Raw genomic sequence first — 25,657 nt, 5'->3', positions numbered from 1 at the left:
CATATCCTTGGGAGTTTGTGTAGTGATTCTTTTTTCTTTACGCTGGTTCGCATAATGGAAATCGAAGAGAAGGCTATGGACTGCCTTAACGTCACTTTTGAGGATAGTCTTGACTTGGAGGAACGATTTGAGGATAACATCCATCTGGTGGGAAGATTGATTGCGGATAATGAACCCTCACAATATGTGGTGAATGAGGTACTTATATCAGCTTGGAACAAGATGGGTGTAGTCAGGGTCCAAAAGGCAAAACCGAATGTCTATGCCATCACTGTGGGAGAAGCGGCAGTGGCTAGACAGATACTAGAAGGAAACCCTTGGTTCATTAGGGATTATACCTTCTCCGTGAAGCTGTGGTCGACCTACCATTTTCTGGATGGCATTGAAGCAAATAAGGCTGTTTTTTGGATCTAGGCGCATGGAATACCAAGGAATTTATGCTCTATTAAGAATGCAAGATGCCTCGGAGAGAAGATTAGAGCAGTTCTTGAGGTGGAGGACCCGGTGGAAGTGGGTTTTAGGGGATTCTTTCGAATAAGGGTGGACTTCGACGTCCAGAGACCTCTGGTTACCTATTGCTCTGTGCCTTGTCCCCGGTAGGGATCCTACAAGATAAATCTAAAATACGAAGGCTTGAGGATGTTCTGCTACCGCTGTGGGAAGCTAGGCCACGCTCGGGGGTGTCCTCACCCAGCAACACTCTTGGCAAACAAAGAAAGTAAGTATAATGAATCCCTCAAGGTAGAGACGTTGTCCAGGGTGAGTTATTTGCTCTTCCTACAGAGGAGAATTGCCACGGCGACGGGAGTACATGAAACCCATTGGCGCCGTAAATGGGAAGGTAGAGATGGAGGCTTATATGGGTTGTTGGACACAAAGATGGATATTCTGATGCATTGGTTCCTTGCAACCCAAAAGGACAAGGAACAGGTCAATCCACGTACTACTCGACCTGCCACAGGTCCTGAATTCGCTGAATCCTCTGGCACCTATGCAAGCTTGGTCCCCCGGGAGAAACAAACAAGGACATCATACCTAATAGGGTCAGATCGTGTTGAGGAATATCCCCCTACTACAAGTTGGAAGGTAAGCCCGGACTATGGCCACTTGTGGCACCCGGATAGCTATGGTACGCAATTCACCAACGACACACTTACAATTACGGTGAATAGGCTGTCATTGAACAAGGATTGGTATGACCCAAGTAGGATTCCACCATGGGCTCTACAAAATGTGGGGGGGCTATTAAATGATGCGGAAAATGTCAAGAAGACCCCAGCATGCTTCTCCATGATGGGATGTTTCCCACTAGGCACAAACAGGGAAAATTTTGATGCACAAAGCCTACAAATTGTGACCCAACTTGTAGCAGCTGATAGGGCGGCCCATATGGTAAGGTCAGGAAAAGGGGCCCAAATGGCAAATATTAATGAGGCAACTGAGGACATTAGGGTTCCTACGAATGCAACAGCCCTAGGAGCCCAAGTGAAAAGTGGTGCAAAGAGGGATAACATGGAGCTTTTAACACCACCATCAAAGAAACCGCGGTTGGTCTTGAACTCAAAGGAAGGACGACCTTCATAATCACCAAACTTAAAGAAAAGGGAATACAAACCTAGGGGGATAATCGATGGGGATGATCTCAGGGGCAAAAACCTCCAATCTCTATCAATGGTGTTGATATTTGAGACTTATATGAAGTGTTGATTAGTCCGTCAAAGGAGCTCGAGGATGCGGAAGCACAGGGGTTGTTGGGAAGAAGAAATGTACAAATGGAAACTACATCGGTGAAGGCTGACGGAGCTCAGCCCCGCCGACAGCCATGAATATCCTAATATGGAACTACCGAAGGCTTGAAAACCCTCGGAAAGTTCAGGTGTTGCAGGATATTATCCGACAAAAAGATCCCAAATTGGTTTTCCTTTGTGAAACCAAATGCGATGTTTCAATTTTGAAGGGGTAGAAATTGAAATTAGGGTATCATAAGGTCTTTGGAGTCAATTCTGAGGGGCAATTTGGAGGACTGGGATCCTGTGGGCTGATGAAATAAACTTACGGATCCTATCGAGCTCAGAGTGCTATATTGATACAGAAGTGGGAGACATTGGGGATAAAAGTCAATGGAGATTCATGGGATTTTATAGGCACCTGACCACAGTGGTACGAAGTAAATCATGGGAAATCATGCGCAGACTAGTGGCGACCTGCTCCATTCCTTGGCTAATCGAGGGGGACTTTAATGAGTTGCTGGGTAGCCACGAAAAAGAAAAAAGACCACCCCGATCAGTTAACCAAATTTTGGAATTTAGAATGACTGACAGTGACTGTCATCTACATGATTTGGGACTTAATGGGATTCCATATACATGGATCACTACTAAGGTAGGGGGTATTAAGGAACACTTAAACTGGGCACTGGTAATAAGGGAGTGGAAGGAAGTGTTCAACAAAATGAAGGCGACTCATTTAGATCCAAGTAAGTCAAACCACGTTCCTTTGTTAATTGAGATATATGGTACTACTAGTCGTAAAAGATCAGATCGCAGAGGTTTTCATTTCAAAAATTTCTAGGCTGACCACGTGGAATGTGAGGAAATTATTAAGGAGGCATGGAATTCACCAGTGGTGGGGGTGCCAATGTATCAGGTGGTAAGTAAGTAAGTAAGATAAAGGCCATCATGATGGCTCTGATTAAGTGGCAACAGAACGTATTCAGGTGGCGACATTAGGAAATCACCACAATCAGAAGTAAAATGGGGTTTATTTTGGCCCAACCATTGACGGAATCGTCGATTGTGGAATGTGAATCTTTACTGCAGAGAATGGATCAACTACTTGAGCAAGAGGAAAAGTACTGGAGGCAAAGGTCTCGGGCTTTCTTGATTAAGGTAAGAGATCGAAACATGTAGTTCTTCCACCAAAGAGCGAGGAATAGAAATGCAAAAAAACTCAATTAAGAAGATTAAAAATACGGATGGGGATTGGGTCTGTAATGAGGAAGGGATAGAAAGGACGATGACCAACTACTTCCACAATATTTTTACCTCCACAAGGAGTTTGGAGGACTCAGAAATCATTGGGGCGATGGAGCCAAGGTTAACACCGGAGATGAATAGATGTCTGGAGATGAGAATTTCCGAAGAAGAAGTAAGGAAAACAATATTCCAAATGCAACCAGCAAAAGCACCAGGGCCGGACGGAATGAATCCATTCTTCTATCAATGGTACTGGCATATTATGGGAATGGATGTCACTAAGGCAATCATGAACTTCTTTGCTTCGGGAAGATTGTTGAAACAAGTAAACTTTACCCATGTAAAACTTATCCCCAAATCAAAATGCCCCAAGGCGATGAATCAGATAAGGTTGATTAGCCTTTGCAACATATTTTTCAGAATAATCTCTAAAGTAATGGCAAATCAGCTCAAGCTTCTTCTCCCTGCAGTTGTATCCCAGAACCAAAGTGCATTAGTGCCAGGGATGAACATATCCGATAACACCATCCTAGCCTTAGAGATATCCAATTATTTGTTCTGTAAACGAGGTGGGAAGAAGGGTTTTGTGTCCCTAAAGCTTGATATTAGCAAGGCATATGACCGCATAGAATGGAGCTTTCTACAACTAATTTTATCCAAGATGGGATTTTCATCCAAATGGATAAACCTGGTTATGCTCTGCGTTTCAAGGATCTCGTACTTTATCATTATTATTGGTTGCCCGAAGGGGCTACATCATTCCATCATGAGGGTTGAGATAGGGAGACCCCTTATCATCGTATATGTTTATCTTATGTATTGAGGGACTATCGGCCATACTCTCACAGAATGAGTGTACATGACAACTATTTGGAATAGCCATCTTCGCGACGGCACCTACGGTGAACCACTTCCTGTTCGCGGATGATAGCTTACTGTTTTGACGGACCTCAACTATAGAATGTAGATAGGTTATAGGGATGCTCAACTTGTATGAACAGGCATCGGGGAAAATGGTCAATCTACAAAAGAGCGAAATCTGTTTTAGCAAGAATGTCAAGCGACACATGCATGGGCGCCTAGCCGGAATCCTAGGCGTACAATGAGTAGATAGACATGAGAAATACTTGGGGCAACCCAAGTTTGTTGGTAGGAATAAAACTTTATGTTTCGGTTACCTGAATGAACGATTATGGAAACGCCTAAAAGGATGGAAGGGTAAACTTCTAAGTGTCGCGAGGAAGGAGATGTTGATTAAAGTCATCGCCCAGACAATCCCGACCTACACAATGAGTTACTTCCTACTGGCAAAGCATATATGTGAAGTTCTAAATAAGTTGATTGCAACATTTTGGTGGAATGGGGATGAGGGTGGGAGAAAGATACACTGGTGCTCGTGGGATCAATTATGCAGCCCCAAGTGTGAATGTGGACTTAGGTTTCGTAACTTGTATGCATTCAATATAGGGATGCTAGCCAAGCAAGGATGAAGGGTGCTTAGCGAACCTCAGTCTCTGGTAGCAAGGGTGTTAAAGGCCAAGTATTTTCCAAATAGTAATTTTATGGATGTAGACGTCAAAATATGAGCATCTTACCGTTGAAAGAGCTATGCGCGGTTCGAAAGGTGATCAGTGTGAGATCACGGTGGATGGTGGGTATGGGAGATTCAGTACATATTTGGGAGGACCCGTGGATCCCTATCCCATCCCTATTTAAACCTTTCTCTCCCAAGCCGTCGGGGTGCTCACTACAGAAAGTGGATGAACTGATAGACCAATGCACGAACCGATGGAATACAGGGTTAATGTAGAGTTTATTCACTGATGAGGAAATTAATGTTATCCGTTCCATCCCCCTTAGCATCTGATCCCCACTGGATTGCTTGATATGGCACTATGAGAAAATGGGAAATTCTCAGTTAAGAGTGTTTATCACACAGCACGGGTGTGGCTGCAGCCCTTACATGGTGGGGCATCAACATCCAACTCCAACTCACATTCCCTATGGCTAAAGGTGTGGAATGCAGATGTCCCACGAAAGGTCAAGGTCTGTGTGTAGAAGTTGGCAAATGAGTTTGTTCATACTCGAGTCAATTTGACAAAACACCATCTGAGGGGAGATATGGAATTTGTATTGTGCTGTACGCAAGGAGAATCGATCATCCACCTAATGGTAGATTGTGTATACACAAAATGTGCATGGATGTCTTCCACAGTAGGGGTCCCAATGAGAAACAGGTACCATTCTTCTTTTGCTTTATGGCTGGATGAAATGGTTGGACTAATCCCGAGATCCAACTTCGACATGGTCCTCATGATTTGCTGGGCATTGTGGGGAAAGAGAAATACGAAGTTATGGCAAGGGAAGTGTGACCACCATGATGTTTATGTTTCAAGAGCAGCCTAATGATGGCTTGAGTACAATAAAAGTGGCAACTCAGACCTATGCCGTCCAAAAGGCTAGATTGTGGATCATTAGCTTACTCAACCTATTGGGCATCTGAAGATGAACACCGACAGCTCATGGAGTGATGTTAAAAAGAAAGCAGGATTTGGGGTGGTTATTAGAGGCGATCGGGGCGTCTTCATGGCTGCGAAATGTGGGATGTTGGAAGATGTTTTCTCTCCTATCCAGGCAAAGGCTATGGCCATCAGAGAGAGTATGCTTTGGGCAATGCAAATGGGTATTAAAAAACTAGTTCTTAAGACCGATTCACTTCAGATTGTGGAGGCACTACAAGACTCTTCCCTCAATATGTCAGCAGTTGGCCAAATTATGGAAGACATCAAGGTGTTGCTCCAGTCAATCACTGAAGTTGCTATGACCCATACTCGCCACAAAGTAAACTCTATAGCCCATCGACTTGCACGGATTGGAATCACTCTGACCCAAAGTTGAGATTGAGATACCTCCCCACCAAGGGTTATTATTGATGAGCTTGTAGAATAATGTAACCTTTGAGAACTACTATGTAACACTTAAGTATTACCATTTGGATGAAATGAAACAAACTATCGTATCTTTCAAAAAAAAAAAAACGTTGTGGGGTGTCCACTAATGAAATTGGAGCCAAGTAGCTACTGTTTTTCAGTGTGAGAGGTTATGAGGGGTTTGTGCTCAATGTTCATTTATTTTATTTTTCTTCACCTCTTATTTGGTAGGACAGCTTGAACCATACCGTTTCAATTAAAATGGACAAGTGTTATGACCTAGTTGATGCATCGGCAAAGATTATCCCAAAAACATGTTACTAAAGACATAGGTCTCAAGATGCGATCATACCAACTCACATGTACCATATCCCATCAAAACTCTGAAGTTAAGCGAATTTGGACGAGAGTAGTATTAGGATGGGTGACCTCCTAGAAAGTCCTCGTGTTACATCCCCCTACCTCTTTTCTTCACTAAGAAAAAAAAAAAAAAAGAGGTCTCAAAGTCTAAACCAAAAATTTGGAGCCAAAAAAATTTAATGTATTTAGAAATTGAGTTTGTGGCTAGTTAATGCTGGTGCCAAACTCGCAATAGTTGTGAGACATATCATATCACTCGTTTCATTAGTCATAATTCAACTGCGACATGCATTTGCCTGCTTGCTTCAACTTATAGGCCCAAAGTCTTAAGTTTGATTTGATTTATGCTTTGAAGTTTGATGGAGTATTTGAATTTAGGGTTAATCTTAATTTACTACCCTCAAGTATATAGGTTATCAACATTTGGTACATGAAGTTTGTTTCATCGCAGAGTGGTATTTAAAATCAAAATTTTGAGACAGTTTCAAACATCCGTTAAAGTTGTTGTTAAGTTAGTCGTTAACGAGTGATGTGGTACCTAAGTGGACAATAACTGGACGACACGTGTCAATCTAGGCCTACATGAATATTAAAAAATTAAAAGTTAGAAAAAAAAAATTTAATTAAAAAATTTGAAAAAATAAACCTAAAGCCTAAATTTAACCCTTAGCCATCGTACAGCCCTTTTCTTCATCCTCCGTCCTCACCGACTCCCTCTTTCTATCTCCCTTGTTCCTTCACAGACGCCATTCTCGAAGTCGAACACATATCGGGATATGATCACCTCGGAATATGCGAAGGAATGTGTCCACATCTAACACAATCATTAGAAAATAGATCATCAACGAGGGAATGTACAAGCTCGGCTCGAGCGTTTCAGATCGGAAAGATGAACTATGAGGTTTTGGATCTGAGAAACAAAAGCTGGTTAAACGCGATGAAGATCCCAATCTCCATGCTCTTCAATGATGAGGGAATCTTCTGCGACCATGTGTTCGCATCTTCAGCCTCGATCTTTCGACGAGTCTTTCTGGACCATAGACTCGAAATCGGAGAGCAGCTATAACACCAACTTGCTGAGTTTGATAAGCGAGATTAGTGCCTGAGATCAAACGGCGACGATGGATTTAAAGCCGAAGATGGATTCGATCTCCAGCAAGTTCTCGGAGATGGCGATGTACATATTAAGGAGGCTGAAAATGTCGAGAGACGACGGCGAGTTCTTCCTCTTCACAGCCAACAAAACTTGCAGGAAGCCAAAGAGTAAATTCGCCGCCTCACGATCTGGGCAATGGGTGAGGGTTGAGATTTAGGGTTAAGATGGTGGAGAAAGGGGGAGTCAAAGAAAGGGGTAGATTTAATGTTTAGGTTTAATTTTTTAATATAACTTTTTTAGCTTTTAATTTTTTAACATTCACGTGGGCCAGATTGACACGTGGCGCCAGTCATTGTCCACGTGAGCATCACGTCACCAATTAATGGCTGACTTAAGTGCAACCTTAATGGATATATGAAATTGTTCCAAAATTTTAACTTTAGGTACTACTCTAAGATGAAAAAAACTTCATGTACCAAATATTGAAAATTCAGAAACTTGAGTTTAGTTCTTTTGGAGGAATTGTAATTTGTAAGATATAAAACACACTTAAGAGATTTTGTCAAAATTCTCTAACCCTAAAATTAACCCAATAGCTCTTTCAAAGTTAATTCTGACTCTAAACCTTAAAATTAACTCAGAGAGCTCTCTCAAGGTTAATTTTAGCGAGTATATATGACGAGGGGCTGGAAGAAGTGATTCGAACGGCGTGTGCCAAAGTTTTACGGTGAATAGTAAATTTTGGATTTTCTGTGTTCATTTTGGATCCATGATATCTTTTGGAAAGAGAACGGCAAGACGAGTCTATCTCACTGATTTACTGTGATTTTTTTTATTGTGATATAAGATACTTTTTGTCATTTTAACACCGTTTAAGGGGTTAAAACAACTTTTAAATTTTATTTTGTGTTTTGAGTAATTTTGTAATTTCCCTTTTGCAACTAGGGTTTTCTCTAAGACTTTATAATTGACTTTTAGGGTTGTATTGATTCAACTTTCCTCAAATTGTGAATTAAACTAGAGCTTTTCTCAATATCTGGATTTTGAGAATTATATCAAGGGGGAATCGTTCGTCCACTCTTAACCGGATACTTTTGTTGTGTCAGTTAGTATCAGAGCCTCATGTCTTCAAAACTTGTTGCCGTGGAAGACCGTTTGAATGAAACCATACACAATTCTGTTGGTGAACCCTTAACTACATACTTAGAATATAGTAGGTAAAAAATGGAACTAACTTGACTCCTCAAAAGGATGAGGAGGAATTCCCTCAAACACTTTGTGGCCGATCATGTGATAGCCCGTCCCTAATTTTACGATTTTATAAATTTTAAAAGTGAATTTGGAGTTACGGTTAATGTTTTACGAAACTATTTATTATTCTATACATTTCTCATAATTGTATTGTTACTATTTTAATATTAGTTGATAGAAAATTGAGGAAAAAGAAGAAGGAACCAGAGAAGGGGAAAAACAGAGGAGGAAATAGGAGGAAGAACTGCCCAATCGTGGAAGAGGAAGGAGGGAAATGAGCAGCCAATGAGGCGGAGAGATGGAGATGATGGCCAATCGAAAAGAGGGAAAGGAGATGAAATGAGAGATGAAGGAAAAGAAGGACACGAACTGACCCGTACACACCTACCGGACTTGGGCGACTTGATGATTTTCCGTCCTTTTTTTGGCATTTTTTCGATGACCCAAGGTTAACTACCACCTGGAAATCAATCACTAGCATCCTCTCTTCAGTCAACACCAAAGATTGTTGGGGTTTTGGCCCCGTATCGCGAAGAACGGAACCAATGGTTCCGAGGGTACCACAGTGGAAATCAGTCGATTGTAAAACAACGTCGACCACCACCACCACCACCACCAAAACACTTCTTTGTAGGTCAGGAGCAAACCCCAAATAGTTTTAGGGGCGGTGTGTTTCAGATTGATCGAATTGAAGCTTTTTCCGGCCAAATTGTACTTGGCCACAGGTATAAAACTTTATCTACTCATTGAGATCTTCATTTCTGTGAAGTTTGAGAATTTTTAGAAATAGTTGGATTTTCCGGCAAGTCGGGACGGCCGACCACCTTGTACGGTAGTGCATAGGCCGAGGCATTCCCTAACCTTCCTAGGCTAAATTTGATTCTCCAATTCCGTATGTGAAGTCTGATTGGCAAATTTCCGTCATTTGAACCTAATTGATTAAAGTTCGTCACTTGACCATTTTATGAATCAACTATCCGACTGATGGATCGTCACCAAACTTTAATACATTATAGTACGTAATATTTGAGGATATTAGAAATTTACGGATCGGGAATCCGACGAACAGATCATCCTGAATCGGATTTGTAAGTTCATAAAATAAAACGTTAACCGCCACTTGAATTTACAATTGGCGGAGATCCAACCATTGGATCGTAATGAAACTTTAGTATGGTGTTTTAGAAGCATAATGTGGATCTTTAGAAGTTACAGATAAAAAATCTGAGATGCAGATCTTCCGGATTGAGTTGCTTAGGGTTGTGGACCCTACCGTCGATCTTTGACCGACGGTTGACTTTTGTTCAATGGGTCTCAAATCATTCTAGAACGTCCTTAGGATGTGTTTTATGTAAGTTACGTATTCTATCAATAAGAGTTCTGAGATGTGACTGAATATTTGTTCTAGGTGATGATTGTTCGTGACGTCTCGATATTTGTGCTAGGGAGTTATAGCGCGGACCTCAAGTGAGTGGGTCTTCTTCCTTTTTATAATGTGTGTGTGTGTGTGTATGCTTTACGATTTCCATAAACGTTTTTATATGAATTATGATTTGAATGCCATGTCGTGAATGAATTATATTTTTAGTATTTCATTACTATTTTTATGCATCATATGGAATGACGCTGCAGATGCTCAGGTAAGTTTCAGGTGAGTTAGTATGTGAATGATTGGTATGCATGTATTTATTTAGAGCTCATTACGGCTGCACCCCGTTATTAGTGCTCCCGCCCTAGGCCAGGGCACAGTCCTTCGCATGATTGTTCACCTCCCGCACCGCACACTCACCTTAGATCCAAGTTTGGTGCTAGCCCTGTTGTACAGACCACAATAGGTGGTTCCGACTAGTAGGTGACCCACGATTATTCGCACAGCCTTCACATTATCGTAGCACTTAAGCGTATATATTTATACCTAGCCTGTCGTACAGGTCACATCAGGTGACTCCGACTCGTGTGCTAGCCTAGGTTGATGAGCTATAGTTCCAGTCATACAGGTCACATTAGGTGACTCCGACTGACATGTTATTTTATATTGATTATACACCTGGCTTACACTTAGTATTGTTGAGATATTATGACATGGCCTACTTCGGATTTCACTGGTCTTGTACATTGGTTTTCATACCTATGTAGCATTATTTTCTGGAAACTATACAGGTTTTATAACGAGAGGTTATAGTGTTTTCAAAAGGTTTTTATTAAAACTTTATTTTCAGGCCCACTCACCCTTGTTCTTCGCCCCTCTAGGTTATAGTAGCTGAGTTTTCATATCGACGAAGATTCTTGGCATATCCCAGTATAGGTGGCTACCTATGATGGTATAATCCTGAAGGAATATTTTGTGAAAACATGTTCATTTGAATAACATCTATAGCATGCTAATAACAATTAAAAGGCGGAATCATGCTTGCATACATTCAAAAACAAAACATTAACCAAGAAATTCAAAGCCTAGTAGATTGGTGAACCATTAATTAACTCAAAACAAAGTAAGTTGAGATTTATACCTTTGTAGATTCCTCTTTGCATAAGCAAAGGCTAATCACCCAAAGAGAGGGCCTTCATTCCTTGCATCTAAAACCTATGGATTTGGATGGAAGAATAGGTTTCTCCAAGTTCCCAAAATTGAGAACCTCTAAGTCTCTTCACCAAGGAGAGATTGGAGAAGAAATGAGTGACCTTGGAGTAGTGGGATTGCAAGATGCACCCCCCAAGGTGGCCGGCCTCTTTAGAGAGAAATGGAGAGACATGTTCTCTCCAATTTTCTCCAAAACAAACCCTAATGAATTTTGGCTATAAAGTCATATTTATACCTTTATTCATTTGAGTGGCAAACTTGTAAATAAGTCCAAGTTCACTACCCTAAACATCATGGCCGGCCTTGGGGTATTTTTGGGTTGTTTGGGCCTTTGTGAATCATTATTCATTAAGTTGTCATACAACTTAAGTTAATGGGCTTGACGTTCGAAGCCCATTGGGCCTTAAGGTCCAAAACTATCCCGAGGTCTTTAACGAACTTATTCGTTTGATTAATTAACATATTAATTAATCCTTGCCATAAATAAATGATTAAACCATTTAATCATTCTTACTCATCTCCATTGTTTCTTCAATCTCCTCCTTACACGGTGTGCGATCCATTAGGTTCCTTTTAGCGAGGCAGTGGGCGATTAAAACCATTTTACATCGATTGTGAATTGAAACTTACTTTCAATTCTCCCTTTAGTGATTACACACATTTAGGGCTTCCACAAACCATGAGTGACACCCTGCAGCATATCATGGTTACCCAAGCTAATCAGAAGAGGTAGAGAAAACCTATTCAGTTTGGGATTACAAATGCAATACGGTCTTTCTCTAATACAATACTCTTGACCACATTGTTTGGTTTGATAGTTTATTTATTCATGTCTACTATCCAATGTGATTCGTGTGCTTATATGATTACCTTGAATGTGATTTGGAACGTTTTCCTAAATCTCATTCATACTTTGGCCAAAGATTCTTAATCATATCATAGAGTATTCTCCCTCAAACAGTTTGAAGGTTAGAGATCCCTTGTTGCGCATTCACTTACCTCCATGACTAAGTGGCTTAACCACAACGATGTCGTGGACACTCCAATGGAATGACGTTTGACATAATCAAAGATCAAGGACTTAACCACAAGACAACTGTGATGCCTCAGGTCAAAGGACTACTTTGCATTATCCCAACCATGAGTTCTCATGTGACATGAGTATGAGAATTCTTCGTTGATCGCGTTCAGTGAACTCATTCTCTACTGAGCACCTACGTACTTGTCTTGATGTCACACACACCAATGACTCGAGACTAGTCACTCTCCCTGAGAGAAGACATAGCACGTACCGATCTTGACGGACTGTCAATGCCCAATTGGCAATCCTATGATCAGGAACATTTAGGATGTGTCTATGAAAGAATGGTCTCATGAATCTAACTTCATTAGATTACATTCTCCCAATCACATATTCCTTGGACTTTATCGTTTAAGCATATAACATTTATATGAGACGGCTCAAACAATAATCTTTGCCTTTTATAGTTAAACTAGATTAGTTTAACATGTGAAATGTCCGTAAAGTATCATCATATGATTGGATTTAGGGCACATTTCCAACAATCTCCCACTTGCACTAGAGCCAATCAGCTTGGTCATCAGTGATGATACCTCTTCTGTAGTCATTTCATAAATGGCTGAGTAGTAGGCCTAGGCAATGAATATCTATATGTTATCCATAGAAGCAACCTTGAGAATAACGACGTCACCATTATACATGATTCTCAATCATGTGGTTCAGTCTCTCATTTGAGTTCGGACCTTGATGAGACCTTGATTCCCTGGCTTAAGCTATCGCCCCATTAGTGTCATACACTTTCTGGTTGGAACCGAATAGAGAGTTCATAAATGAACTTTCCCATCCAAACAACATTGTTGTAAGCTTCTTTATGGCAATATATTTTGCATTCATAATAGAACACACTAAAGTCATTACTTTAATGTTTCCATCCAAATATCTCTTTAGTCATAATAAAGAGATATCCGTTTATCTCATCATTCATAATGAAGAAACATCCAATGATGGATTAGATTCATAATCTAATACATTTACGCTTCCTTTACGTTACTCTAATTCTTCCTCATTCTTTGAGGAATCTATCCTTTAGTATTTCTTAAATACTTAAGGACTCACTTGACAGTTGCCATGGTTCTGATCCTGGGCTTGCACTGATATCGTCTTGTACCTTTCCAGGTACAACTCATATCAATGTTTTTCATATAATATGAAATACATAAATCACCTTTCTGCGTATGCATAAAGGATTCTATTTATGCATTATTTCTTTGGGAGTCAAAAGGGCACGTTCCCTTTGAGAAGGGCAACTTGCTAGTCACACTAGAGTCATCCTTCTAATTGAAGTTTATCATCATATGAGAAACTTCCTAGCAACTTTTGTCTATTATTAGGGATTGATATAATCAAATTATATCTTGAAATCTATCAATATAGATTTCCATCCCATGTATATAGACTATGTCTCCCATATACATTCTATCGCTATAGAATGCTTAAAGTCATAACTTTAACGAAGAAATATTCTTTTCACTTCCAAAATTAATATATCATATATATATTCATACATATCACATATATATTTATATATATATATATACAAATTTAGGAATATGATTAACTCCCACTAATCTTTTGTAAACCTAGTAAACAAAAGATTCATTTACATCTTTATGAGAAAGCAAACGATTTGACCTTTCTCTCATAAGACGCTTATAGCTCCCACTAGCTTGCTAAGATCCATGATGGATGGATCTCTACAACTTACATGTCTTGTGATTCATATTTTTAGACATATATTATCAAGACTATCTTAATAATGGTTTCGGAAACCTATATTATGTCCAAACATTGAATCACCATTTAATTGTAGCTAGCAATCTTCGAATTAATTGAAACTAAGACTACGTCAAAAATGGTTCCTTCAAAGTCAACCATTCTCTTTGATTGTAGTCACCTTAAGCTACCAATTAGCTTGTGAAGGTTTCATTATTTCGGGTCAAATGGTACTTTACCATTCCCATGAGTATATATCGTATATGCACTCAATGTAGTCATAAGTATTTTCATTCTTATTTCTTTCGAATTAAGAGGTGCAACTCTATGACATAGTCATAAAGTTCAAACCATTCAACTGAGACGGTTTATAAATCCTTCTCGACTATCTTGGAGCTTTTGGTATAGGAACTAGGTTGTTATATTTGTTGATTATTATCTTGTCTCTCAAAGAACCATTCTTTGAGTTCTATCCCTCGTTCATTTGCTCTTAGGCAAATCACATTGTAGGATTACAATGAACTACCCAACAAAACAATATTTGTTAGTTGGTTTATAGAAGCGATATCCAAAAGTTAATTTAAGGATATCCCACAAGATTGTTATCAAACAAATATTGCTTATTAGCACACAACCCCAAATCTTAACATGCTTGAGATTTGTCTTTCTTTCCAACTACATCTTATGGAGTTATGAAAATTTTGGAAGATCTTCTAATTTACAATCATATTGTTTTTAGAAGTATATATCCTATATATATGGGTAATAGATAATATCTAACGAACTAAATCTTATTCGAGTTCGTTCTTCTCCTAATGGAGAAATCCATTATCTTTTGATGCTATTTTCCTTGATATCTTTCAAGGAAACTCATCTAAAGTGTTACCTTTCCTTGGATCAAATCTAAGGAGGTAAATACTTTAGATGTCTTACTCATCAACTTACATTTCTTGAATTCTTTGAAACATTTTGCAAAGTATTCGGACTTGTGTTTATTCAAAATAAACTATAGTCCAACCGAGAGTGATCTTCGGTGAATGTCATCCAACATGAGTAGTATTATGTTGTGGATAAGTGCCACTAACATCTAAGTGAATTAACCTCAACAACTTTGTGATTCTTTCTTCTTTCCAAAAGAAAAAAGATTCAAACATTTCGCCTCTATACAATTTTAACAAGAAGGTATTGGATCCGGATCTAACGATCCAAAGCATCCATCTATCACCAACTCGTAACTTATGTTTTAGAGGTATCACAACTTAGTTGGGATTAGTCACTACCTTGCAACCTTTTGGGTTTTAAGCATCATTATATTCTAAACAGTTAACACCACCATATTATCTCTACTATAGAGACAATCAATTAGATTACCATAATCCAATCATTGATTAATAAAGAACATTGTTTTGTCAAACAAAACATTTATCCATTTCACATAGTGACGGAATTTAGTTCCTTAAAATTGGAATATAAAGACAATCTATGTTTTTCCAATTTCTTTGGTAGTTCATATGAGGAAGTAAGTACCATCTGCTTTCGCAGAGATCTACATTTGATTCACGTTTCGAATGTGAAGTACTTTCTCTTCTCTCATTAATCTTCTACTTCTTATTAGCCATACTTTTACAACGATTGTAAAACATAGTTACTAATACGGAATCAAGCATTCAAGTAGAAGAACCAACTGTTTTGAACTATTCAAGAACAATTTACAACACCTTCGAAAGGTGTGTTCTTGACACTTGCAAGACATTTCTTGCAAATACCCCTTCCAATGTCTATCCTTTCATAAAGAAAGTTTGTTCCCTTGGAGTTAATTTTATCTTCTTCATTTGACTTCTCCTTTGACTACAATAGTCATGGTCCCTAAACTCCCACTATCTCTCTTGAAACTTATTTCAATTGTGTTATGCACATCAAACATTTTGGAGAGCATGTGGTTATTGTTCACTATATAGTTTACAATAAACTTAGTGAACCATAAGGATAGGGACACAAATGTGAAGTCCTTGCCTAGTTTCCGTCTCATTAAGTGGTTTATCACTTCAACACTTAATGATTCAAAATCATCATAAGTCCATGTTAATGGACTATTTTTGTCAACCAACCATTATGTTCTAAACATAATTACAAACCTTCAAGAGTTGTACAAGGCAACTCTCATTTCTTCATACAACAATTTGTAAGTGAAGAATCATGGCACATAAAGTGTCCATGCCTTTGTGCTTTCTTCTCAAGTTCTTTGTTCATTTAACAAAGAAACAAGCACTAGTGTTTGCATTGACTAAGGGTTGTTCAAAGCAACTATTATTTCTTCATACAACAATTTGTAAGTGAAGAACTAATAACACTAAAAGTGTCCTTGTCATTATGCTAATCTTCGTAAGTTCCTTTGTTCATTTAACAAAGGATTAAGCATTGGTTGTTTGTGTTGTCCTCTTCATGATAGACTTTTCTAACATGTTCTTCCAATGATACATTATCATTAGGAAGATTGTGAGGATGAGACTACTTAGATACATATGCAATCTTTATAAGACATTCTTTGGGATTGTGGTACTAAGTTCGGAAACTAAAACATTCGGTTTTATTTGTCAAGTGTTGGATAGCGTTTGCAAATATATTGGTAAACAAATACATAACGAATATAAATTGATTGATTTTAAGCCATTTGATTCGGGTCTTTAAATCAAATAGCACCACCCACTATTTTTGGCAAATTCCATATCCCTCAAAGGAATTCGAGAGTTTTGGATGAAACTCCTAGTAGGTTATGGGAGGCTCACTATTACCAAGCCCACCTCACGATGATACGATGTTTGGCTAGCAACAATAATAATGAGAGAGTACGCTTACTCATTTGCAACTAATGCAAGTACCCATCTTATTTGGCCTCTAGAGAATGTAACCTCACAATGATATGATGTTGGCTCCATTGCACTTAGTTAAGTCATTCCCACCATGCTTAGTGCGTGAAGGGGTTCAAGAATAGCCTCACGATGATACGATGTCGGCCATCCTCGTTGCCTACACTCACCTCATCATATGTGTATGGATTCCTCTTGAGTATAAGCATGCACTTTGTACTCCCCCATGATAGGGTGAAGCCGGTGTACAAGTCATAAACGATTGGATCCCACCACGGTGGAAGGCCTACGAAAGAGTGTTCTAAGCACTGTCACGCTTATCAACTTAATAATGGTTTGGTTGAGGGTTTTAGGTCTCATCACATATAAATATACATTTTAATCTCTATTAAAACAATTTTGGTCCTATTACAACTATTGGTCCATATGATTGTTTTTAGTTGTATATAATATTCCCACTATGCTTATAAAACGGTTTTTAAAGCAAGAGTATATGATACTACTAACATAACCTTTGCATTCATTTGATGGACTATATAGTTGCCTTAGGGCCTTAGGATGACTATGAACCTTTGTTTAGATTCAACACGAGCCTTGTGTTGAATCTCGGTCTAGGGATGGTGATTGATTTTAGTTACGCGTTTAATCACATTAAGGCGTGTTGTCTTATGGCGTTGGACCCAACTACTTCATTTTCATGCATATCATATAAAGCAAGAAAGAAGTACTTCAAAGTAAAGGTGAGCTTATACTCATTACAACATTTGCATAAAACAAATTACTTTAAAGTAAAGAAGAGCTTATGCCCTTTTACAACATTTGATCAAATCAAATTACAACCAAAATCTAATCTACACATTCCCATGGTTCAAACAAATTTGAAACGGCCTTTCACATAGCTCAATTATTTTAGGCTTAGGTTCATAATCACCCTTTAATTAATTAACACTTTAACTAATTAAATTGAATGCAACATTTTCATTTGGTTTTTGTATCCATAAAATTGATTTAAATGGAGCTAAACAAAATGAAAATCCAATTCTCATTTAAAGAGACAAAACAATTTTGTTCTCTACTTAATTTGGGTCATCTTGCAATAACCACAACATTTGGGCTATAAAGCAATTAACCTCAACTTTTGGGCTATATTGCAAAACTTTTGGGGTCACTTTGTAAAGACACAAAAGTCCACTACTTCATGTAATTACACTAGAACCCAAAATTTAATCAATTCAAAAACTTCATTAAAGGAGCAAAACAATTTGTCCTTTAGCGTTTTTGGACCTAAACGTAAAAACGTAAACTTTTGGGCCAAAGTGCAAATACACAAAAGTATCAAAACTTTATGTAATTGCATAAAAGACCCAAAAACACTCCCTTTGAGGGAGGGCCGGTTTTAGAGAGGAGTCCACAAAAATTTTTTGAAAAAATTTCAACTAAGTCATAAAGCCATGCAAGTGGAAATAGTTTGGTGTGAACAAAGCCTTGCAAGTGGTGTGTGTGTAAGAGAAGTACTTCTTACACACCCATCACCATTTCTATCACCTTTCAAAATTTCAATAAATGTTTTTGATAGATAAGTCACACCCACCAACACAAAACAAAGACTTTATGAAATTAATCAAAACTTTGAATCAAAACACAAACCTTTTTGTTCTTGGCAAAAATGTCAAGAACAATGAAGAACATTCATGAAAAACCCAAAATTTTTCCATGAACATTTTTCACCCAAAAACATTCCAAAACCATTTAAACTTAAGGGAAATAACATCTAACCAAACTAGGGTACATAGGGGTTCCAAAAGTCACTTGAAAACACTTTTAACAAGTCAAACAAGAACCCAAAAAATCACCCTTTGTATTTGGCCGAAAATTCCCAAAAGCATGGCACCAAATTTTAGCTCCAATATTCATGCTCATATGAACTACATCTACAACATTTGAGATGGCAAATTTCCTAGCAAAATTTACATTCAAAAACAAGAATAAAGCTTATAACATATTACAACTTTTAAATCACAAACTATGAACTACAAAACCCAAAAGGATTCACCAACTACTAGGCCTAGGCTCTGATACCACTTGAAGGAATATTTTGTGAAAACATGTTCATTTGAATAACATCTATAGCATGCTAATAACAATTAAAAGGCGGAATCATGCTTGCATGCATTCAAAAACAAAACATTAACCAAGAAATTCAAAGCCTAGTAGATTGGTGAACCATTAATCAACTCAAAACAAAGTAAGTTGAGATTTATACCTTTGTAGATTCCTCTTTGCATAAGCAAAGGCTAATCACCCAAAGAGAGGGCCTTCATTCCTTGCATCTAAAACCTATGGATTTGGATGGAAGAATAGGTTTCTCCAAGTTCCCAAAATTAAGAACCTCTAAGTCTCTTCACCAAGGAGAGATTGGAGAAGAAATGAGTGACCTTGGAGTAGTGGGATTGCAAGATGCACCCCCCAAGGTGGCCGGCCTCTTTAGAGAGAAATGGAGAGACATGTTCTCTCCAATTTTCTCCAAAACAAACCCTAATGAATTTTGGCTATAAAGTCATATTTATACCTTTATTCATTTGAGTGGCAAACTTGTAAATAAGTCCAAGTTCACTACCCTAAACATCATGGCCGGCCTTGGGGTATTTTTGGGTTGTTTGGGCCTTTGTGAATCATTATTCATTAAGTTGTCATACAACTTAAGTTAATGGGCTTGACGTTCGAAGCCCATTGGGCCTTAAGGTCCAAAACTATCCCGAGGTCTTTAACGAACTTATTCGTTTGATTAATTAACATATTAATTAATCCTTGCCATAAATAAATGATTAAACCATTTAATCATTCTTACTCATCTCCATTGTTTCTTCAATCTCCTCCTTACACGGTGTGCGATCCATTAGGTTCCTTTTAGCGAGGCAGTGGGCGATTAAAACCATTTTACATCGATTGTGAATTGAAACTTACTTTCAATTCTCCCTTTAGTGATTACATACATTTAGGGCTTCCACAAACCATGAGTGACACCTTACAGCATATCATGGTTACCCAAGCTAATCAGAAGAGGTAGAGAAAACCTATTCAGTTTGGGATTACAAATGCAATACGGGCTTTCTCTAATACAATACTCTTGACCACATTGTTTGGTTTGATAGTTTATTTATTCATGTCTACTATCCAATGTGATTCGTGTGCTTATATGATTACCTTGAATGTGATTTGGAACGTTTTCCTAAATCTCATTCATACTTTGGCCAAAGATTCTTAATCATATCATAGAATATTCTCCCTCAAACAGTTTGAAGGTTAGAGATCCCTTGTTGCGCATTCACTTGCCTCCATGACTAAGTGGCTTAACCCCAACGATGTCGTGGACACTCCAATGGAATGACGTTTGACATAATCAAAGATCAAGGACTTAACCACAAGACAACTGTGATGCCTCAGGTCAAATGACTACTTTGCATTATCCCAACCATGAGTTCTCATGTGACATGAGTATGAGAACTCTTCGTTGATCGCGTTCAGTGAACTCATTCTCTACTGAGCACCTACGTACTTGTCTTGATGTCACACACACCAATGACTCGAGACTAGTCACTCTCCCTGAGAGAAGACATAGCACGTACCGATCTTGACGGACTGTCAATGCCCAATTGGCAATCCTATGATCAGGAACATTTAGGATGTGTCTACGAAAGAATGGTCTCATGAATCTAACTTCATTAGATTACATTCTCCCAATCACATATTCCTTGGACTTTATCGTTTAAGCATATAACATTTATATGAGACGGCTCAAACAATAATCTTTGCCTTTTATAGTTAAACTAGATTAGTTTAACATGTGAAATGTCCGTAAAGTATCATCATATGATTGGATTTAGGGCACATTTCCAACAAATCCTTATCTTACCTTATTGTACTTTACTTATGCTCTGTAATCACGTGTGAAATGGGTGCATTCCCGCTCACAACGCACTCGTGTACTTAGGCACTTTTAGGTTTAAATTTATTCACATCTGTCATATCACTACACTTTATAGCTTCGTCACCTTCCAAATGTCGACTAGCACAGCTCGATTCAGAGTCCTAGTGAACGTTCTAGGTTTGGTTGTGTCAGATCACATAAATCGCTGCTCATGATCAGAACTGTTAATATTACAAATCACTATGTAAAGATTATCTCTCCAAAAAATAATAAATTATGAGATTGTTTTAGTCATTGAATTGTATAAAACTAGATGATCAGAATTAGTAAAAGTATATTACCAACGGTTTATCTATTTGCTATACTTGACTGAATAAACAAAAATAGCTTTAATTGATATTTTGCATAAATGATTTTTACATAGTAATTTATACATAATATAAACGATTCAGATCATAAACACGAATTCTTATAAATCAACCACAAAATTTATGGGGGATGAATTTCTTAGATAAAAAGTTAGTCATGGACTTGTCAACCTGGACCGTGAAGATTATAAACCAATTTTTAAGTTGAATTTGTACGGATATCTAATTGCATGAGCAAATGCCTATCGGTAAATACATGCAAATATTCATAATAAAATACAAATGGTTTAATGGCGAGAGGAAATTAATTAGGCGAAATAATTTCGGTACTTTTTTATTATTTAATTAAATAATAAGAAACACAATACTAATATATAAGGAGATAAAATGCGTGTACAAATATATAACATTTATCTTCTCCATTTGCTTTTCCCATCTACTTTCTCCACTCATCACTTGACATGTGTATTCCACTAACAAATTAAACTTCGTAATTTATGTTTTCAAGGTTGCAAAATTACTTAATACTACGGTTTAATGATATTTCTCTTCAGTTGTAAGTGAAAGGTCTTAGGTTCAATTTTTGTCAAATGCGAATTTGAATCATATTATTGCTAACTCATTGTGAGGTTAAGTCCACCCTTCCATTTAATGTAAATAATATCTTTAGTTAAAAAAAAAGCGAAAAAATAGAATTTATGATTTTAATGCATTAGTTATGTCATATAATTTGTTAATAAAAAGCATGTATCAAGTAATGAGTAAAAAAAGTAAACAGAAAAAGGCAAATGAAGAAAGTATCTAGCATTTCTCATTACGATATTTAGATGGTCCCGATGAAAAATCTGAAAAAGTTATTTTTACATCTCACAAACAACATCAGGGCTCACCATTCCAGAAAAACAAAACAAAAAACAAAAAACAAAAAACTTAATTACACAGTTGGGTAATCAGCCACCTCAAAACCCTAAAAACAAGTTGAAAATAGACAAAACTAAAAAAAGGAGAAGACGAGGAAGAAGCAGCAGAGCAGCAGCAGGAAAAGTTTGAAATATTAGACTCATCTATCCATCTCAATTACTTCAGGGCATTCCATGATGCTCTCCAAAGAAGGCTTCCACCCCTCAATAGCTTTGGCTCTGCTTTTCTGGATCTCCTGCAAAACATCTTCCAAGTTCTTCCCTCCACTATCTTTCAGCTGAAGCATCAACCACTCCAGCTCTTCTTTGCTCAACACAATCTTTACTCTTATGTTTCCATCTTTCCCCAAATTTTGTTCCTTCATAAATCTATCTTTATTTTCTCTCTCATCGTCTTCTTGCTCATGCTGCTGCTGTTGCTGTTGCATTTGACCATCTTCTTGCTCCTGCTTTTGTTTGCATGTCTCCACACAATTTCCCATGATTAACCACCTTAATTCCTCTATGAGAAATTATAAAACTTTTTTTGTTTTTTTGTTTAAATCAAACCATGAAAAGCATTAGCTGGCAACAAGAGAACCACTATATATAGTTGGTGCATGTGAAAGGAGAACATGTATATATAGGTGTGAAAATCCAATAATTAACAGTAAAATACAAAGAAAAATATTATGTAGACATGTTTTATTGTTCACGAGTCTTGATTCTTCTTCTTACTTTAAATATAGTGAGAAAATTATTTGCTCACTGCCCATGTCATGTAAATATTTGTCTGTTTGTGTGATATTTTAAGGGACCATGATGTACTGCTAAAGCTCTCACGAGTCGCTACTATTGTCCGGGATTGGGTGCGGGAGCGGGATACGTTGGGAGCTAATTGCGTACTTCGGCTCAGGAGCATTAGGGATCATTTTGAAATAAAATCTTTAAAATGAGGGTGTAACTGTAATTTTCAAAAACCTTTTCAGTTATTTTATAATTTACTTAAATGAGGGGGAGAGTTTGAACCTACGATGTAATGAGTTGAAAATGAATACCCTAATTACTAAGACAATCCACTACTTATAGTTTTATTTAAAATTCTAAAAGACACTGTGCGCTAGTCAGACGGCAGGTTAGGGCCTAGTGCCTAGGCGGCTAGACGGGGGCCTAGGAGGAATAAGCAGATTTAAGTAAATGATTGTTTATTGTATAAATAAGTGTCGATTTATACTTAAAACACACACATAATTATATTAAGATACATCTATTGCAAAATTAAATGATATATAAATTATAAAATATTATAACATATTGGAAACATGGGGAACAAACATATAATGAGTGTTCATCCAAATATTCAACAAGTTTCTTACATTTTATTGAAAAATTAAAATGCAAAATGAAAGTTATCGATGTTCTGTTTAAATCAGGGTCGTGACCTAGTCAAGTTTAGACAGGCTAGACAAGCGCCTAAGCATGTCTAGACACAGTTTCGTCATTTTCAAATGCCGAAAGACGAACGAATTAGGACGGTGACCAACTGCCTAGCGCCGTCTTTATAACAATGGTTTTATTTTGAATTTGAATATTTACTGTGGTATGATAAGAAGCGGAATAACTTAATTATTTTATTTTATTTTTCTAATTGCGGAATCCATGCCGCTTCCAAATCTAAAAAGTTTTGAATTTCACGAGTCGCCGATCCTCCCCGCTCCAGTACCGTGTTTCAAAGATCATAACAGATGTCTTTGATTAAAAGCAATCAAAGAAACATCATCATACGTCGGACCCAATTTTCTGATGATTGATTTGTTATTGTTAATTTTTTTCCCTTAATATGAAATAGTGGAAGGTACTTGCAATCACCAAATAATTGGTCGAAAATCTTGAAAAATGTAGGATATATAGGATACAAAACAAAAAGGAAAGAACATATCATCATTCTTCTTTTTTTCTTTTTTTCTTTTTTTTTCTGTGAGATGCAACGATAGGTATTTCATTCAGCCAAAATGACTTCAAAACCCAAAAGAGCTTACGAAGGATGGTTCAAAGACGCAATATAAAACATACAACAAGTTACATCAGGTCCTCAACAAGGAGAACATAGCATCTCTTTGTAACGAACGAAAAGAGAAAAATCCCTCTTGGTCAAGATCGAGAGACTAATTAGAATCTAACAGTACACAACTTTCTTTAGAAGAAACTTTTATATGTATTAGATACATTGTTATGCCGAATTCTCACACTAAAAGTGTGGAAATGTTATATTAGATACCGACACAGTACAAGAACTTTACTCTTCTTTTTCTTATCTCTTGTCAATTTCTTTCCAGTGTGACAACAGTTTTTTTTTTTTTCCATTTGGAGCTAACATTAAAAATTAACAGTTGACAATATGAACATTTTCGTGGAATTTGCAAACCTAAATCAGTAGAAGTTTCATGTGTATATTCATAGATTAGAGACCCCATTCCTCGACATGTCACGGGCATACAGGAAATCTGCAAACCTAACCTCCCTTCCCACCACCACCATGACATATAATACAAGGTGCCAAAATTTATAGATATATGTTGCCGCAGCCAGGCCCAGAAGTTGTCTTTTTTTCATATTTAATTAGTTTTTGTTTTATGCACGGAATCACAGATGCAAAATTGTTTGTTTAAATTACTGAAAATAATGCAGTCACCGACACCATTTATATTATTATTCTATAGTTTTGCCTACGTCGTCTCAATTTTTATTCAGGATTTACTTTATTTGTTGTCTAATGAGAATCATATATATCTTGCCAAAATTATGGCCATGCCTCCTGTTTTTTGTTCCATCAAATTTTAAGGTCTAACCAGCACCATCCTCATTTTCGTGGAATCAATGTATCTCTAATAATCTCCAATTCCGTCTCCCGTACCTCAAAAGCAAGCATGAGGATCTATTGAAAAATTTACATGATTTAATCGCGTGAATTTTACATGTCATTTATTCTTATTAGTAAATCACAGTTTAAAATTATAGAATTTTTTTTTTTAAAGAACAATCATATATTTACAATAAGATCGTGAGAGCTTTAGGTTAAGCTACACAATGGGCTGGTCAAAAAAGTTAGTATCGAACTCGTCATTAAAGAGATTCAAACTCAAGACCTCCTAAAATACCATACAAGGCCATAAGAATAAGTGATACGATGTTGTACATGTATGAAGCTGTGATTTGTGTGGCAGAAGAAAGACTCCTTACAAGATAGGAATCAAGTACTATTTTTTTATATATACAATGATATATTTACATACTATGGAATATAAATTGCTATCAAACTCGTTATTTACAAGATTCAAACTTAAAATCGTTTTCTTATAAATAGAGATTAATATCATTAAAATGTAATACTAATTAATGAGTTTGACAATGTATTCTTTATACAATTCCCTCCATCTCTTTAGACTTGTTCTCTCTTCTTGTTTTTCTTCATCCCTTTTAACGTTCAAGACAATAGGTCATCATTCCACTGAGGTAAAAGAAAAGAGAAAAAGAAAGTTGAGTCCGTTATTTCATACTTTGCATGTGTTGTGGCATAATTTACGTGGAAAAAAGTCCAAGGGATTTAC

The 25,657-nt window shown here is 37.3% G+C and overlaps 1 protein-coding gene and 1 pseudogene across 1 annotated transcript; one reads left to right on the top strand and one right to left on the bottom strand.

Annotated features, from left to right (window-relative positions):
- Positions 1–6,243: 6,243 nt before the first annotated feature.
- Positions 6,244–6,362, top strand: LOC126601024 (5S ribosomal RNA; annotated as a pseudogene).
- Positions 6,363–21,939: 15,577 nt separating this feature from the next.
- On the bottom strand, positions 21,940–22,721 carry LOC126598679 (uncharacterized). The gene has a single exon (XM_050265036.1). The coding sequence runs from the start codon at positions 22,550–22,552 to the stop codon at positions 22,211–22,213; it is 342 nt and encodes a 113-aa protein (XP_050120993.1). The 5' UTR covers positions 22,553–22,721; the 3' UTR covers positions 21,940–22,210.
- Positions 22,722–25,657: the final 2,936 nt, after the last annotated feature.

Source organism: Malus sylvestris, chromosome 14 (assembly GCF_916048215.2).
Source record: "Malus sylvestris chromosome 14, drMalSylv7.2, whole genome shotgun sequence".
NCBI classification, from domain to species: Eukaryota; Viridiplantae; Streptophyta; class Magnoliopsida; order Rosales; family Rosaceae; genus Malus; species Malus sylvestris.
Note: the sequence above shows the minus strand (reverse complement) of the source record. Positions and strands in the feature narration are given on the sequence as shown.